This window comes from Sciurus carolinensis, chromosome 8 (genome assembly GCF_902686445.1).
Source record: "Sciurus carolinensis chromosome 8, mSciCar1.2, whole genome shotgun sequence".
Lineage (NCBI taxonomy): Eukaryota > Metazoa > Chordata > Mammalia > Rodentia > Sciuridae > Sciurus > Sciurus carolinensis.
In genome coordinates, this window is record NC_062220.1 from 93,646,753 (window position 1) to 93,666,014 (window position 19,262).

The 19,262-nt window shown below is 35.0% G+C and overlaps 1 protein-coding gene across 1 annotated transcript in view; it reads right to left on the reverse strand.

The window, feature by feature from the left end:
* Positions 1-19,262, reverse strand: part of Dpy19l2 (dpy-19 like 2) — a 107,786-nt gene that overhangs the window by 63,246 nt on the left and 25,278 nt on the right. Inside the window, exons 5-9 of the mRNA XM_047562026.1 lie at positions 14,838-14,958; positions 12,262-12,355; positions 9,924-9,981; positions 7,784-7,875; positions 5,273-5,372 (exon numbers count right to left, since the gene is read on the reverse strand). Coding sequence (XP_047417982.1) covers positions 5,273-5,372; positions 7,784-7,875; positions 9,924-9,981; positions 12,262-12,355; positions 14,838-14,958 — 465 coding nt within the window. The remainder of the gene's footprint in view (positions 1-5,272; positions 5,373-7,783; positions 7,876-9,923; positions 9,982-12,261; positions 12,356-14,837; positions 14,959-19,262) is intronic.

Consider the following 19,262-nt stretch of genomic DNA (forward strand, 5'->3'; position numbering starts at 1 on the left):
CACGTACGTCAAACAAGTCCTTCTCAATTCCAGAAGTCAAATAGACCACAACACAATAATACTAGGCGATTTTAACACACCTCTCTCACCACTGGATAGATCGTCCAAACAAAAATTGAATAAAGAAACTATAGATCTCAACAACACAATCAGCAATTTAGACTTAACGGACATATATAGAATATACCATCCAACAAAGAACGAATACACTTTCTTCTCAGCAGCCCATGGATCCTTCTCTAAAATAGACCATATTTTATGCCACAAAGCTACTGTTAGCAAATACAAGAAGATAGAGATACTACCTTGTACTCTATCAGATCATAATGGATTGAAATTAGAAATAAATGACAGAATAAAAAACAGAAACTTTTCCAATACCTGGAGATTAAATAATATACTATTATATGATGAATGGATAACAAAAGACATCAGGAGGGAAATAAAAAAATTCTTAGAAGTAAATGAGAACAAAGACACATCATATCAAAATCTCTGGGACACTATGAAAGCAGTACTTAGAGGAAGATTTATTTCATGGAGCACATTCAAAAAAAGAAGTAGAAATCAACAAATAAACGATTTAACACTACAGCTCAAAGCACTAGAAAAAGAAGAGCAGACCAATACTAAAAGTAGTAGAAGACAGGAAATAGTTAAAATGAGAGCCGAAATCAATGAAATCGAAACAAAAGAAACAATTGGAAAAATTAACAAAATAAATAGTTGGTTCTTTGAAAAAATAAATAAAATTGATAAACCCTTAGCCACACTAACAAAGAGAAAGAGGGAGAAAACTCAAATTACTAAAATTCGGAATGAACAAGGAAACATCACAATAGACACGAGTGAAATACAAAACATAATTAGAAGCTATTTTGAAAATCTATACTCCAACAAAACAGAAAACCTCGAAGACATCAACAAATTTCTAGAGACATATGAATTACCTAAACTGAACGAGGAGGACATACACAACTTAAATAAACCAATTTCAAGCAATGAAATAGAAGAGGTCATCAAAAGCCTACCAACAAAGAAAAGTCCAGGACCTGATGGGTTCTCAGCCGAGTTCTACAAAACCTTTAAAGAAGAGCTCATTCCAATACTCCTCAAAGTATTCCATGAAATAGAAGAGGAGGGAACCCTCCCAAACTCATTCTATGAAGCCAATATCACCCTGATACCTAAACCAGACAGAGACACATCGAGGAAAGAAAAAATTTCAGACCAATATCCTTAATGAACATTGACGCAAAAATTCTCAACAAAATTTTAGCAAATAGCATACAATATATATTAAAAAGATAGTGCACCACGATCAAGTGGGTTTTGTCCCAGGGATGCAAGGTTGGTTCAACATTCGGAAATCAATAAATGTCATTCACCATATCAACAGACTTAAAGTCAAGAATCACATGATTATTTCAATAGATGCAGAAAAAGCATTCGATAAAATACAGCATCCCTTCTTGCTAAAAACACTAGAAAAAATTGGGGTAGTGGGAACATTCCTTAACATTATAAAGGCCATCTACGCTAAGCCCATGGCTAATATCATTCTAAATGGTGAAAAACTGAAAGCGTTCCCCCTAAAAACTGGAACAAGGCAGGGATGCCCTCTTTCACCACTTCTATTCAACATCATCCTTGAGACTCTAGCCAGAGCAATTAGACAAACCAAAGAAATTAAAGGGATACGAATAGGAAAAGAAGAACTCAAACTATCCCTGTTCGCTGATGACATGATTATATATTTAGAGGAACCTGGAAATTCCACCAGAAAACTTTTAGAACTAATAAGTGAATTCAGTAAAGTAGCAGGTTACAAGATCAATGCTCATAAATCCAATGCATTTTTACACATAAGTGATGAATCTTCAGAAAGAGAAATTAGGAAAACTACCCCATTCACAATAGCATCGAAAAAAATAAAATACTTGGAATCAATCTCACAAAAGAGGTGAAAGACCTCTACAATGAGAACTACAGAACACTAAAGAAAGAAATTCAAGAAAACCTTAGAAGATGGAAAGATCTCCCATGTTCCTGATAGGCAGAATTAATATTGTCAAAATGGCTATACTACCTAAAGTGCTATACAGATTCAATGCAATGCAATTCCAATTAAAATCCCAATGATGTACCTTACAAAAATAGAGCAAGCAATTATGAAATTCATCTGGAAGAATAAAAAACCTAGAATAGCTAAAGCAATCCTCAGTAGCAAGAGCGAAGCAGGGGTATTGCAATACCAGATCTTCAACTCTACTACAAAGCAATAGTAACAAAAATGGCATGGTATTGGTACCAAAATAGACAGGTAGATCAATGGTTCAGAATAGAGGACACAAACCCAAATAAATATAATTTTCTCATACTAGACAAAGGGGCCAAAAATATGCAATGGAGAAAAGATAGCCTCTTCAACAAATGGTGCTGGGAGAATTGGAAATCCATATGCAAAAGAATGAAACTAAACCCGTATCTCTCACCCTGCACAAAACTCAACTCAAAATGGATTAAGGACCTCGGAATCAGACCAAAGACTCTGCATCTTATAGAAGAAAAAGTAGGTCCAAATCTTCAACATATCGGCTTAGGACCAGACTTCCTCAACAGGACTCCCATAGCACAAGAAATAAGAGCAAGAATCAACAACTGGGATAGATTCAAACTAAAAAGCTTTCTCTCAGCAAAGGAAACGATCAGTAATGTGAAGAGAGAGCCTACAGAGTGGGAGAAATATCTTTGCCAACCATACTTCAGGTAGAGTGCTAATTTCCAGAATCTATAAAGAACTCAAAAAACTCTACACGAAGAATACAAATAATCCAATCAACAAATGGGCTAAGGAAATGAACAGACACTTCACAGAAGAAGATGTACAAGCAATCAACAGATATATGAAAAAATGTTCAACATCCCTAGTAATAAGGGAAATGCAAATCAAAACTACCCTAAGATTTCATCTCACCCCAATTAGAATGGCGATTATCAAGAACACAAGCAACAATAGGTGTTGGCGAGGATGTGGTGAAAAAGGAACACTCATACATTGCTGGTGGGGTTGCAAATTAGTGCTGCCACTCTGGAAAGCAGTGTGGAGATTCCTCAGAAAGCTTGGAATGGAAACACCATTTGACCCAGCTATCCCACTCCTTGGCCTATACCCAAAGGACTTAAAATCAGTATACTACAGAGATACAGCCACATCAATGTTCATTGCTGCTCAATTCACCATAGCCAGATTGTGGAACCAACCTAGATGCCCTTCAGTTGATGAATGGATAAAGAAACTGTGGCATATATATACAATGGAATATTACTCCACAATGAAGAATGATAAAATTATGGCATTTACACGCAAATGGATGAAACTGGAGAATATCATGCTAAGTGAGATAAGCCAATCTCAAAAAACTAAAGGATGAATGATCTCGCTTATAAGCGGATGAGGACATATAATGGGAGGTGGGAGGGGTTAGCATTAGGTTTAGGGTTAGGTTTAGGGTTAGGGATAAGGAGAGCCGTAAGAATGAAGGAAAGAAGGACTGTATAGAGGGGAAAGAGGGGTGGAAGGGGTGGGGGGGAAGGAAAAAAAATAATCAAACATCATTACCCTATGTAAACGTATGATTACACAAATGGTATGCCTTGACTCTATGTACAAATAGAGAAACAACATGTATCCCATTTGTATACAATAATAAAAAAAAATAAAATAAAAAGGACAGGGTCATGCAGTCACATTAATTTTAATATTCAAAAAGATATGACCTAATTTTGCACTCTAAACAATCAGTTAAAGAATGAAAATGAAATTGAGAAAACCAGTTTTATATAAAATATCAATACTATCTCTTTTGAAAATAATTTACATCTCTATCATTTCTGATTTTACAATTTCTTTTTTGCAACTATTCCTTTCACTTTCCTCAGTCATAGCAATCACTTCTACGTGCCTGTAATTCCCTAACAAAATATAATATAGAACACATCCAATTGCCAAAACTACTTCGTCACAGTTTCTCAGTGTGTGAAAATGATAACATCGAAGGTCTTACAATTCTGAACATTGTGCATTTCTACAATTTTCTTTCATAACATTTTCTTTTGAGAAAAGGAATCCTTTAATCCATAACTCCCATTTCTCAGACAATATAGGTAGGAGACATGAACTAATATTAACCTTAATCTAAGAAAAAAAAAACAATAGAAAAGACTATTTCTGGAAAAATAACAGAATTTCCTTAGCATGAACAAACAAAACTCTATACATTTTAAAAAATAAATAAATAAAAGTCTCAGATATCCTGAGTACCTAGGAAATCACTAAGGCAATACCAAACCTACACAAATCTAAAAAAGTTTCATTACCCCCACTGGATTAATGAATTTGTTGACAATGAGATGATGTTCATTAGAATATATTCCATTATGTTGGCACGTGCAAATAATGAAAACCATAGAGTAATTTCTGTGTTACAACCTGAAAGGGACCATCTGTAAGGAAATATTGCAGTGGAAATACCCTAAACATTCTTTAAACACCCAATACTAATTGAGTTGAAGATATAATTTCACTCTTTGTGGACAATTGGCAGCATGAGGCCTCTCTGCAGAATTTTTCACTTTCAATAATAATATTATTATTATAATTGTTTGTTAGTTAGGCAGAAAGGAGCCCTAATGGAAAAATACTAGTATCAAGAAATTTCATCAGAACTGTTATTTTCTCTTTCTAGTTCAGTTTCCTGCCATTAGTTACTTAGTTGCTTTGGGACACAGGATATGGCCTCAATTCCTGTAATATCATCATAAAAGCACTGAGAAATGGTTCCTACTAAAATTCTGCTCTTCAGAGAAAATGGTCAGCATTCAGCTACCCTATAAGTAGAAACCCCTGGTCATAAAGAGCAGGAAATACCTTAGCCATCTTGTGGTATGGCACCAAAATGAGTTGTAAGGCAAAAGGAAATCCCGAAAGTAGGTAGATACATAGATGTTATCTCAGCAACCAAAAAGAAAATTTGTGAACAAAATTAATGGAATAAATCATTTACATGTTTATCACTAATATTCATCAAACTAACCATACACTAATAGAATGTGGAATTACATCATTGTAAATCATGTTTTATGTACAGTTTACAATTATTCCATATTCTGAAAATCTATCAGGGCATAAGTATGATCACATTTTAAAAGTTCTATAGAAAAAAACAAATACATCTTACATTCAACTTAAATTCATTTAAAATCATCTTACCTGTGTAAAAAGTATAAACTGAGCAAATTGCCAGGGAAGCATAAAAGCAACATTGGAAAGACAGAGTGCAATAAAATGTCTTCCATAATTGTTTGAGGTCCTTAAATGGAAAGAAGTGATACCAGTAAGTTTTGCCATGAACACAGTCAATCATTTAAAAAGGAAAGAAAAAGACTAATTGCAAAATGACAAAATCTAAATGATCCCCTTCTCTTTGAAAAAATAGCTAACTTTGGAAATCAAAGTTTAATAAAAAGAACTAAAATTCTTAGATCATAAAAATGCCCAGCATAGAACAATCACAATTAAAGAGTTTTAGGAACAATACTGTATAATTTATCATTAGAGTAAATATTTTAAATATAAAAGTTTATTTACCCATATATATGCATGGCATTCAAAATTTAATGTCCCAGTGAAGGTCAGAGGATAGGACATGACAGTGATTCTGCATGCCTGAAAATGTTTATCTTGTTTAGCGAAAATGTTTATCTTGTATATTGATATATAGCAACAATGTTTATATACCACTGTTTTATGTTTCAGAAAATAATTAGAAAAATTATAAGTGCTAGTGAAGGAATAAGTTAACAACTATGGAAACATTTTAAGGAAAAAATTGAAATGAACAAATTAAAAAATAGTTCTGGAATACAGTTAAATTATTATAGTTGAAGTTTAAATTGTCTGTTCTGCAATACTAAAACACACAGATAACCAATACCTTTTACCACAGAAAAGTTTAGTGTCTTTTAGAATCTGATAAAAGAAATACATATATTTTATGTAAATAATAAAATAGCAACAGTTCTTTTTGTAAAGGCTGTACTGGGTTTTGACAAATCCTTATGTAATAATAGTAGATAACTTTAAAAACAAAATTTAAAATATTCATATTGTTTAGTAATATTATCACAAAATATTCATTAAGTACTTGATAATCTTGTATTTTATCAAGCAAAATTACTTTTGACTAAACTAGATAGCATATACCTTCAAGAATATAATCCTAAAAGTTCTAGTAGGACATTTCAATTCATGAACCCTTTGACTGATCAGATTAATGTAACTTCAATAAATCTTCCTAGGAATTTAACTGGTATGGGGTGACAGGGGGACTGGCAGTTTCCTTCACCATAATCTTTCAGAAGAGGCGATGTACCAAACAAACCTATAGAAATCTAGATAGGAAGCAGACTCCCAAAGATAAATTCAACCCCAAAATAAACTTGTCAGTTACATGACACGTCAGGAGTTAGTCTGCTCTCAAGATTTATAGACACATTAGGATGTATTAGTCACCTTCATTCAATCAGCAATCATGAGGCCTTAAATATTTGCATGGGAGTATGCTAAATGCTCTGTGGTTAAAGAGTTAAGTATGGCACAATCCCTGTACTCAGGTATACTTTTAAATATATATATATATATATATATATATATATATGTGTATATTTACATATAAACACACACATATATATGTAGACACAGACATTTGTGCACATAAGCATGATTCACAAATTTATAATTTTAATAAAGAAAGAAGACATGCACACAGATGATTTTCATATAAGGTAAGATCTGCCAGGGATTAGAAAATGAAGTACAACAAGGATCCCTGAGAGTTTAGAGTGATCATTATTTCATTCACTGAGAGATCTCACCACTAACATTCTATGAAACTTATTTCTATGACAGTTATTTATAGTTCTCTACTACTAATTTTATATTGTTTCTCAGATCTCTTAAATTTCTGAAATGCTTATAAACTTAAACTCAACCAAAAATGTGTCCAAGAAAACTGAGATGAAACTGGGTAAACTGCTAGAAACATCTTTAAGAGATATATATATAAAATACACACACTCCTTATCTAACACAGTATTTCCCAAATTTGCACATAGAGCACATTTTCATGGCATATATATATATGTGCACATATATACATATATACACACACACATATTTATTTATTTATTTATTTTGGAGGAGTACTAGGGATTGAACTCAGGGGTACTCAACCACTGAGTTACATCTGCAGCCCTATTTTGTATTTTATTTAGAGACAGGGTCTCACTGAGTTGCTTAGTGCATCACTGTTGCTAAGGCTAGCTTTGAACTCGTGATCCTTCTGCCACAATCTCCCGAGCCTCTAGGATTACAGGCATGTGTTACCATGCTTGGCACATGGCATCTATATTGATGCTCCATCAAAAACCACAGGTTGGAAAAATGATGGGTCAGAGCACATGGCTTTAATTTCTTGCACACTACATATAAACACATCTATATTGATCTATTAAGATATAATTTATCTAAAACCTATAGCCTAAACTCCTAAATTGAGATTTTTACATAGTAATTTTTAGGTTATTTTCTTAACTCTACACTCATTTTATTTTTAAAATAACTAAAAAACATCATCTATATTAGGTAATTACAACATAATAAGTTGAAGTAAATTAAAAAAACTTATAATTTATTTCATTTTGTTTTATAAATCAAAATTACCTGAGAATCATAGTTAAAATATACATCTGAAGAACAAGGAATGGATATGAAAAACTTTCACGGAGAGGCGGCGTCCACATCACACGGGTGGCCTGAAATCAATAAAATGCTCAACTTACGTCATGTTTCATTACAACAAACATTATTGACCTAAAACTCAGGGGTTGGCTTACTTTACACATTTTAATACTAGGCTTACTAGATACTATTTCTGAATGCCCAGCAGAGATTCTCAGGGTTTAGAGCTCTCTTACACACAACCATTAAGTACAGAATGATTAACTACCTAGCCCAGAAACCAATGAAAGATATTTCAGACCAAGCACAAGGAAACCAAGAGCCAAAGAAAAGTGTAGGGATAGGGACTGTGAGATTCCTGGACCAGATCTACATGCCAGTCCTGCAGGCATGACCCTGGAGTCTCAGGCTTTGAGATGTGTACCTCTCCAAAACATATCTAAACAGAGGTCACCTACGGCATTTGCAAACACCAAGATTGCAAATTTATAACATACACCTTAAAAGAGTTCACTGTAAACCAAAAAAAAATCTTTTTCAAGTTGATCATTAATATCCATCAAACTAACCAACATACTAATTGAATGTGGAATTAATATTATTTTCTTAAATCATAGGTTTTGTAATTATCCATATTTTGAAAATTTGGGGAGTGTCATTCTCAAACTAATGCATGTAATAAAATTATTCATTAAATTTTCATAAATACTTTGAGACTTTCTAAGACATATGGATCAGAATATTATAAAAATTTTATCAAAAAGTCTGAAATTCTAGAAAGAATTTAAACTCTTTTTAATTTGCAAGAATCTTAAAAGTTATTGCTCTTCTTCTAAGAGCAAAATTGTAAACCTTGAAAGATTAGTTATGTAAAAAAAAATCAACTTGCGTTAAGAGTGGAGTTCAATGGCAGAACATTTGCCTGGTATTTGCAAAGCCCTGGGTTCATTCCCACCACTATAGGAGCACGCGCGCACACGCACACAAAGTCAACTCATACCACCAGCTGTCTGTCATACTCAAATAAAGGGCTTTTTATGTTAATAGATTGCTGAATGACAAGGCATTTGGGGTAAGTTAAAATAAGATATTTAAAGCATTGTATGTGCAATTTTTATTATTCCCTTATATAACTTATTAACCCACTAACAGATAAAAAGACTTTTCCCCTATGTAACCTTTGCCATTCCAAAAGCAAGCAGTAAGATTCTCTTTTTTACTGCCACATCTTCAGACTCTAACAGAGTCTGTCACATGGTAAATACTCAATATTTTGTCAAATGAACCAATCATATCCTAAGTAAGTTCCTATGAGCTCTTTTTTAGGTGATTTATGTTCTTCTGTGATGAATTAGTAAGCTATGCTATTTTAAATTTAGCATTCGTGTTTGAAAAGGGACCATCACATGATAAAAGAAGTGAGAGAATGTGTGGCAACACATCAACTGTGAATGTCGCATCAACTGCAATGTCGTCAGACCTCAGGCCACTTCCATCCTTGGGGATGTGCAATGGCATAAGGTTTTAGTTATGCAAGATAAATAAGTCCTAGAGCTCTGCTGTTGTATAACATTTTATTAATACTGAATCACACACTTAAAAATCTTTTAGGAGAGCAGTTCTTATGTTAAGTGTTCATGACAATAAAAAAATTAAGTAAATATTTTTTAAAAAGAGGGAAAAGTGAGAATTTAAAACTAAATGGAAGGAGAATGAAAAACTCAGCTTCATTACATGGTGAATATGGATTCTTGGATGAGAAACCTAGCCTCTCTAAAATTCAATTCCATAATGTGTACGGTGAGAAAAAAAAAAACTACCTCCAAAGGTTTGTCAGAAATAAATGAAATAAAGTGAAGTGACTGACTCAACAAGTATGGCATTTCTTTTTTTGTGAATATTTATATGTGAATATTTACTAAAAACCTGGCAAAATATTTCATATATTTTAAGTTCTAGTGATTTAAAACATTAGATCAACTCAATTAAAATATCAACTTATGACGTTTCTTTAAAATACTGCAAAGTTACAAATAATATGCAATTACATATTGTTTTAATGAGTATATTTCCTTGTTCCTATATAGACCCTGTATTTTTAGATTTTTTTCTAAAAACAAACCTCTCCATGGTTGAAAAAGAAGCACAGTACTGTAATTAGACCTCCTAACTGAGTCCCACTGTTTAAAAAAAAAAAAAGAAGTATAGTCACAATTCATGTAAAATATAGTAAGTTTTCCACAAAACTATAGCAGAATTTAAAATTATGGTTATCTGTATTTAAAACATAATAATAGTAAGCCATATACTTATAAAAAAATTTTAAATACCCATGTAGTCAAAGTTTTTATCTTGAATGTATAAGGAGACAAAACAAACATGTAACAATCTAAATTTTAAAATTTACTACATTTAAATATTTTCTGGATAATATATATAAGGTCTGAACATAATTTTTAACAAATGGGTTAGCATTTCAGCATCTGTGTTCTTCAAATAATGTAAATGGAGATAAATTTTTGTCTTTTGAAATTGAATTTAAGTGACTGAAAGATAAAGAATCTAACAGTTTCATTTGATAGTAAATTTCAAATTATATAAATGACTGCAAAGATTCTTTTGTTGAATCCGAAGGAAGCAATAATGTAGAATAGTAATTTCAGATCAAGGATGGCTAATGATCATCAAAGAATAAGAACAATTTCTTTTTTGGGGCGGTACTGGGAATTGAACTCAGGGGCACTTGGCCACTGACTACATCCCCAGCCCTATTTTGTATTTTATTTAGAGACAGGATCTCACTGAGTTGCTTAGCCCCTCACCATTGCTGAGGCTGGCTTTAACTGGCAATCTTCCTGCCTTAGTCTCTGGACTGCTGGGATTATAGGCATGCATGCGTCACTGCGCCTGGCTAAGAACCATTTCTTAAGTTGCCTTTTTGTGACTTCGAGTGAAAATACAGGAGCTCAACCCACATTGGAGTGGCAGTTCCAGGGCTCTCTATGTGCCCCTCCATCCCTCTTCCCCTGTACACAACACTGTAAGCACCATGCCCACAGATGCTCTGTGTGTCTTGTTCATCATTATATCCCCAGCTTCACTCTTGGAAGACAACAGATAGTATTTGAAGAAATGGAGAAAGGAAGGATGGAGTTAAAAAAACAAAGAGAGGAAAGCTAATGGGGAATCATCAGCTATGGACAGACTCAAAAAAAAAGAAATTCAAAAAGGAAAAAATTGAAAGAAGCAGTGTGAAAAGCAAAGAAAATTCATTCCCATAGGAACTGGGAACATGTGGATGATCAAAACAACATTTGAAAACGAAAACAATGATAACAACATTGGCTGCTATGGGAAGGTAATAGGAGTACTAAACTAGGGTACTAATGTGTAAGATGTGAGAGGTTGTTTTGAAGTATTGTCTTAAAATTCTTTGCATTGATCAGAAGGGAAAAGATGTCAGTTCATTTTAGACTTGATCAAGTTAGACATGCATGTTAACATTTTGTGGTTAATTAGGAAAGGAATAGAAACAATCTACATTCCAAGTTAATGTCACTGAGGGAGAGTGGCAAGAAATACAAAAATTTCCCAAAAAATTCTATTTCTTTTGTTGTTCATATGCTATAATTTCTAGTCTCTTCACAGTTCTGGTGACATTTTTATAACCAATATTGGTTATATCTATGTATCCTTCTCAAAGACTAGTGACTATTAATGTATTTAGTATTCTAGAACTTTGAAACCAATTTACAGACATATTTGCTATTTTTATGGATTTTTCTTCATGGTCTCAAGATGATTGCTGGAGTTCCATCACATCTAAATACAAAAATAGAGAAGGGGCAGCTGAATTTGTCCTTTTGTGACAAAGGAAAATGCTTCCTTAGCTGTAACCACGGCTGATTTTGCCCTTTTTCACTGGTAAAAGTTAGCTCATATGGCTCTCCCAAGAACTATGGAGAATGAGGGAAAAACACATGATTGTCATAATTCCAACTCATCTCATCTGAGACTGGGACCACTGCTACTCCGAATCAAACTGTGGTGCTGCTATCAAAAATCACAGGCTAACAGGTTTTAATGTCCATGATAAGTGATGTATAGTTTTTTTCCATAGCTGTCTTAATCTCACATTTACAGAGATTAAAATATGAAATAATTTTGCTATTGATACCAACCAGAGTTCCCCTCTAGTGCTGGAGTAATTTCATACTTAAACTAGAGGTATTTTTATTAAGAAATCTTAAGTTAGTTTTTAAAAATCCCCACACAGATAAAAGAAAGAGGCCTTTAAAGATATTTTAGTGACATTTTCAGTTTCTGGTTGCATTAATAGTGGTTAAGCCACTGAAAACAATCAAATGAATGTACAAACTTCCCTTTTATTAATCAGTTAGCTTCATTATCAGCCAGTTCTCATAATCTCATTGTAAGATCTTTTAATTCAGTAGTCTCACCTCAAGTATGCACCATATATGAAGAATAATCCCATCATTAGTCCATTTAAAATAAAAATCACAGCAACATAAAAGCAGGCGGGGTCTCCCAATCCTTTGAAAAGACACAAATTATTCAGTATTTAGTGAACAAATGGTCATAAAGCAATTGAGCATACTTTTCTTAGTGCCTTTGTATTCGAGAGCTCATGAATCTGATGAAAAGCATTTGATTTCCAGATTTCTGCTTTCTTTAATAGTTAAAGTAATCTTTACCCTTGTACATTTTTTTTTCCTTTCCTCAGTGCTGGGGATGGAACCCAAGGCCTACTGCATACTGGGCAAACACTCTACCACCAAGCTACATCTCCAGCCTCTATGATATATTATGTAGTTACATTTATGTTTTAATATAGTCACATTTATACTTCCCCCTAATGAAGTATTATTATAATATGATGATCTGTTGGAATTTCGCATTAGTTTAAGTGGTGTTACTATTGTTCATTGTTTGCAACTCTCCATAGAGCCACTTCATGAATTCCAAGAGTAAAGTCATATCTTGTCACACTATTCATATCTTTTGCCAGGCTCTGGGATGAGTAAGTATAGTACCCCACCTCAAGGAGCAACTTTAATCCACATGAGATGATCCAGTTATTTGATTCATTATTTTATGTAGCAAGAATCTTAAAATATCCTGTATATTATATTGTTTTTGTGTATAGTGCTTCATGTTTTTTAATCATCATTTCATATAATTTTCAGATGAGATTTATGAGACTAGTTTGGAAGTATTCTGTGTTGATATTGAAAAAAAACTCAGTACCTTGCCAACAGGTACTCAACTAGTTGGAGCCAAGATCTGAAATCTGGCCCATGTGATTCCTTCCACATTCCTGGCTACTCCTTTCTGTTCACCATAATAACTTCTCTAGTTTTATACACCCCTCTTCAATGCTGAACCACCTTAGCCTCTGTTACATGCTCGCTCTCAGCCTGATTATTATCCCTAAGAACATTCCTCTACTTCCTTCACTTCAATGATCATCTATAAGAGATGACGCTAAGTCCATATCTAGCCCAGAACTTTCTTCTTATTCCTAATCTTACATATCCAGGTAGCCACTTGACATCTCCACTTTGAGGTCTTTCAGTTACCTCAAACTAGTATATACACAGTAAAATGTAGCAATTCAAACCTGCTACTTTTCATGTTTCCTACCATTCAAAGGGACTCAAGTTAGAAACCAAGCAGAGTTACATGGCTCTTCACTCTCCCTCCTCTCTCCCATCAAACAATTGACAAATCGTATTTATTCTACTTCCAGAATCTCTCTCAAATTCAGGGATTTCACAATATCTTTCCTACAATTGCTTCTGAGACACAACTGCTGTGTCCCAAGTTCCAAACACTACCCTATTACTTATTGTGAACTTACTAAGCATTTTTTGTGTTCCTAAAAAAGGCGGTTTTTCATCCCTCAGAAAAAGTTAAACTTCTAATTGACTAAGTCATTAAGTCATTCATTTTATGAGGTATCTTCTCCATTCCTTTATGTTGTAAAAAGAAATAGTATAATTTTCTCTTAGACATCAATGTTGTTTTAGATTTTATAAATGTCATGTAAAATAATCATAAAAATTTTAGGGAAATGCAAATTTATATATTGAGAGCTGAATGTTAAATGTAATTACATCTATATAAATACATTTGTAAAATACAGTAAGTAGTCATACTGTGGAAAATCTAAAGAAATAAAAAAAAAACTGTGAAATTGTTTTGTAAGTAGATGTATGTGGCTTTGAACAAAAGTTTGTAGGGACTTGGATTGTAAAAGTGCTAGATTACAAGCATTTTAAAAAGAACTAACTATTACATGTCCTAAAAAACTGTTAGAAAAATCTCAAAAATGGTTCTTTGACAAAGATGCCAATGTAGATGATACATAGGAAGAGTTTAATTAGAATTATTCATGGACTGTGAGCACTTAGTAAAGCAATATTCCCAATACAATCTATTTCTGTGTATCTGATTTTTAAGTATATCTGCATACTTAAAGTTACATATTAACTATTACTAGCATTTTTGGACTGTTTAATCTATCCTCATTCCGAAATGGAAAACTTGTACTCAAGATTGCTTTACATTGGCCAGGTGCAATGGTTCATGCCTATGATCCCAAAGGCTGCAGAGGCTGAGGCAGGAGGATCATGAGTTCAAAGCCAGCCTCAGCAACTTAGCAAGGCCCTAAAAAACTCAGTGAGACCCAGTCTCTATATGAAAATGGACTGGAGATGTGACTCCATGGTTAAGCACCCCTGAGTTCAATCTCCAGTACCACAAAAAAGAAAAAAAAAAAAAAAAAAAAGGCTTGCTTTACACTGAGATGTGTTAATACTCAAATTAGGAAGCACATAGCCTCCTCAGAAATCTACTTCAAGTGTAAAATACTTATTGGGTTGAGTCATTTCTAGGGTGTTCTAGAGAAAAAAATTAATCACAGTAGTTTACAATAATTAAAGTTGATTCCTAACACTGAGATGTTTATGGAAACAGCAAGGACACCACAGTAGAGTTTTAGAAAGAAACATGCCTTCACAGCTTTGAACTTCGTTAAGAGGTTCTACTCTGGTGACATTCCAGCAGGTCTTAGTTTCTATCCCAAATAAATTCGTTATCCCCACGAATGTGCGATACCAGTAGGCTATGATTACCTATAAAAGATAAAAACAAAAAAAGAAAATGGAAAAAAATATTCTCTTCACAATAATAATTTTTTCATAATACCATTTTATGATGGTCACCTTTGACATTATAAACTTTCACAAGTTCATTTAAACCATTGCACTTAGGAAACAGTCATTTTAAAATTATATATGTAATATTTATATATCAACTATAAGATCAAGTCTAAAAATATATAATTAAAATATAACTAAATAAAAATACAAAATTTTACAGAAACATTTAATAACATTTCATTTTAGGCCTCTGAATTTATTTCTTCACTAAAATATATAAAATATAGTTTGTAGCTGCACAATTCACAATAGCCAAGTTATGGAATCAGCCCAAGATGCCCAGCAGCAGACTAATGGTTGAAAAAAATGTGGCATATATACACAATGGAGTTCTACTCAGTTATAAAGAAGAATGAAATTATGTCATTTGCTGGTAAATAGATGGAGCTGGAGAACATCATGCTAAGTGAAGTAAGTCATACTCAGAAAGTTAAGGGTTGAATGATTTCTTCATATGTGAAAGCTAGAGAGAGAAAAAAAAAAGAAATAAAAATGGGAACCCACAAAAACAGAAGGAAGATCAACGGAATACAGAAAGTGAATAGAGAGGGACAGGGAACAAAAGAGTATGGGGAAGTACATACTAGGGTATGAAATCAAACAAATTATGCAATATTCATGTGTAGAAATACTACAGTAAAACCTACTTTTACATATAATTGTAATGTATTATCTAATAAATAATAGACAGGAGAACAGTAGAATAGAGGAAGAGGATTGGGGGGGAGAAACATGAGAGGTAGGAGGGAGTGAGGTTGATCAAATCATGTTATATGCATGTGAAAAATGTCACAGTGAATCCCACTAATATGTTTAATTATAAAATACTGATAAAAACCATTTCTATATATATATATATTATTTTTAAAACTGGAATTGAAATGGAATAGTAGAACTTGTGCCCATTGAAACTCTGGCCACGCAGAAGATTTAATTAACCAATTCTTCCCAATCTTCAATTCACTTTTAAAAGTCTAAAGACACTGGGAGGGATTTAGCAGAGTGCTTGCCTAGCACGTGTGAGGCACTGGGTTTGATTCTCATCATCATGTATAAATAAAATGAATAAAATAAGAATGTGAGATATTTGGGGGGTAGTAAAAAAATTAAAATAAAGAAAATAAGAACCAACTAGAACTAACACTGTTAATACTTGAGTATTTATCCTTCTGGGCATCTGAAGCACATATCTAGAGTTACTTGACACTACAAAACAGGATCATATTATAGACATTCATGTCATATACATCACTAAGCAATATCATAAACATCTTTCCATGTCAAGTATAGATTTACTACTTTGTAATTTTATTTTTAAAAACTGACAGATAAATTCATCATTTCCAGTCTTCGAAATTTATCAAATGTATGAAAAATTACCATAAATATATGAACTAATTCCAGAATTATATTTCTTTTTTTCTGTGGATACTCTGCCACAACAGAGAAAGCACATTTTTTGTTGTTGTTGCCTGTTTTTTAGCAGTACTAGCAATCAAACTCAGGGGCACTTCACCACTGGCCTACATTCTCATTCCTTTTTTTTTTTTTTTAATTTATTTTGAGATAGCAAATCACTTAGTTGCCCAGACTGACAACTGAACTGTCTTACCTTAGCTTCCTGACTGGTTGGGAATATGCTGTGCACCATTGAGCCCAGTGAACGCATGGTTTTGAATTCAGAACTATAATCAAATTCTGACTTCAAGTTATGATATCTATGGCTTCTGTGCCCCTGCCAGATCCTCTCTCAAATGAGTTTTAATTACCATTTTTCAAGAGAGGTGAGAATAGAGCTTATATATAAAGTGTTGGTATACAGCGAACATTAAATGCTCTTACTATTTCAAAATATTTTTCTAAGCTTAATTTTTAGCTTCAGATGAGAAATAATCATGTGAACACAAAAAGTATGAACATATACCTCAAGATCATAGCATTATACTAAGCCAACAGTAAATCTAGATCTTCTCAATTATCTATCTATCCAACATGATGCAGAACAATTCCTTATTACCTTTCCTTTGTAATGCTCCCAAGTTTTAAAAACAATGTTATAATAATTCTTATTTCCTAACATCAAAGAATAAACTTAAAATGTGATTATTAATCAATAAATACTGTTGAATAAGTAAAAAGAAAAACAGCTAATATCTCTAAGACTGTACTGCTGGAAATTAGTGGAACAACAAGTGGTAATTTATTATATGACTAAAATCCAAAAAATTGAAAAAAATAATTATTGAACACTGAAAGAATGGGGGTTAGACTAGTAAGCAAAATCCTCATGTTACACATACAGATTAAGTAAAACTTAACTTTTGTTGTGAATACAGGGAACAAGTTCTCTCTTTGATATTTGCATTTATACTACAGTTACAAATTAATCATCAGAGGAAATACAAAGCAGTGCCTCTAAGGAATAAGCTACAGTACAGAGAAAGCTGGTGCAGAAAATTGCTCCTATCATCTTAGGCAGGACTATACTATATGTTGTTACAATTATAGTTCCATTTAAAAATTTGCAGAGAGTTCAAGATGGCGGACTAGTGGACGGCTGCATTTCATGTTGCTCCAGGACTCAGGATTCAAAAGAGGAGATAGTGAGTGACTTGGGACCAACTCAAAGCCGCCGGGTGAGTCTCTCCCGTTGGGGAGGCATCCCGGATGGGGCGGTAGCCCCGGAACGCAGGGAAATTTGTGAAGTAGAGTTACCCGGCGAGACACTCCTCCCCCCGCTGGAGCGATAAACACGGACCACTGGGAACTTTGCAGAGGAAGCTGCTTAGCACAGTGCTTGGGTTCAGAGTAAACCGTCAGGCTTCGGCAGCTGACCAGAGGACGGCCTGCATAGGCAGGCGATTAGGTGCAGAACAGGGTCCCAGGTCCTACGCAGCTTTTCGGTGGAAGAGCTGCAGAGACAAGCTGAGGGGCAGAGCGAAGGTTCCAGGACTGCGGGCAGATTCTCTGAGGATGGGCAGCCTAAGGAGACTCGTTTGCGAAGGGTGAGGCTCCCAGGCCAGGAGGTAGGTCCGAGCCCCTGGGAACGTTGCCTGGGAAGGCTGCCCTGCCCAGGAGGCAAGATACCCTTCTCCCCGCTGGAGCAGTGAACACGGTCAGATGGGAACTTTGCAGAGGAGGCCACGCAGCACAATGCTTGGTTTCGGAGCAACCTGCCAGGGCTCCGGCAGCTGCCAGAGGAAGAGCTGGGCAGCGAGCTGTTGGACTCAGAGCAACCTCCTGAACAACGGGGGGGGGGGGGGCTGTCCTGAGGAGGTGTAGGTGCGCAGTGAGTTGCTTGGTCTCCAAGCGCCCAAACAGAACACCCAGTGGCTGCCTGGAGGAAGAGGCGAGTGGCAGGTCACTGTGGCTCGGAGCATATGTACGAGGCTCCAAGTGGCTGCTCAGAGATGGGTCGCATAGCCAGGTGATTAGGTGCAAAGCACGGTCCGGGGACCTAGGCGCCTTTTGGTGAAAGAGCTACACAGAGACAAGCTGAGGGGCGGAGCGAAGGTTCCAGGACTGCGGGCAGCTTCTCTGAGGAGGGGCTACCTAAGGAGACTCGTCTGCGAAGGGTGAGGCTCCCAGGCCCAGGAGGTAGGTCTGAGCCCCTGGGAACGTTGCCTGGGAAGGCTGCCCTGCCCAGGTGGTAATTGTGGACTGAGGGGAACCTCTAGGAGGGGAACTGACCAGCGAGACCTCCCCACTGGGTGAGTCTTCCCCGCCGGGTGAGGTTTTCCCACAAAGACGGTAAAACCAGAGACACAGGCACAAACAGGCCTTGCCTCAGCCCACAGCCTAGTTCCCCCTTGAATGACCACTGGTCAAGAAGTGGAGGCACCTCTGCCCACTAGCAGGGAATATACCCCACCTGAAGACCACCACCCCTAGAGAGGCAGCTTCCTTGGGGAGCACCGCATTATGAACTTCCTCCAAGACTTCAGGCTACTGAAGAATAAGAGGGGATAAACTAGCAATCTTCAGGGACATTATAAGTCAATAGAGGAAATCTGCAACATCTCAGCAGTCCACTGATACTTGAACGACATGAGAAAACAAGGGAAGAAAATGCCTCAAACAAATCTGGATGTTACATCAATAAAATCCAATGACAGGATGGCAGAAGAAATGTCAGAGAGGGAGTTCAGAATGTACATAATTAACATGATAAGGGAAGCAAACGATGAAATGAAAGAGCAAATGCAGGCATTGAATGA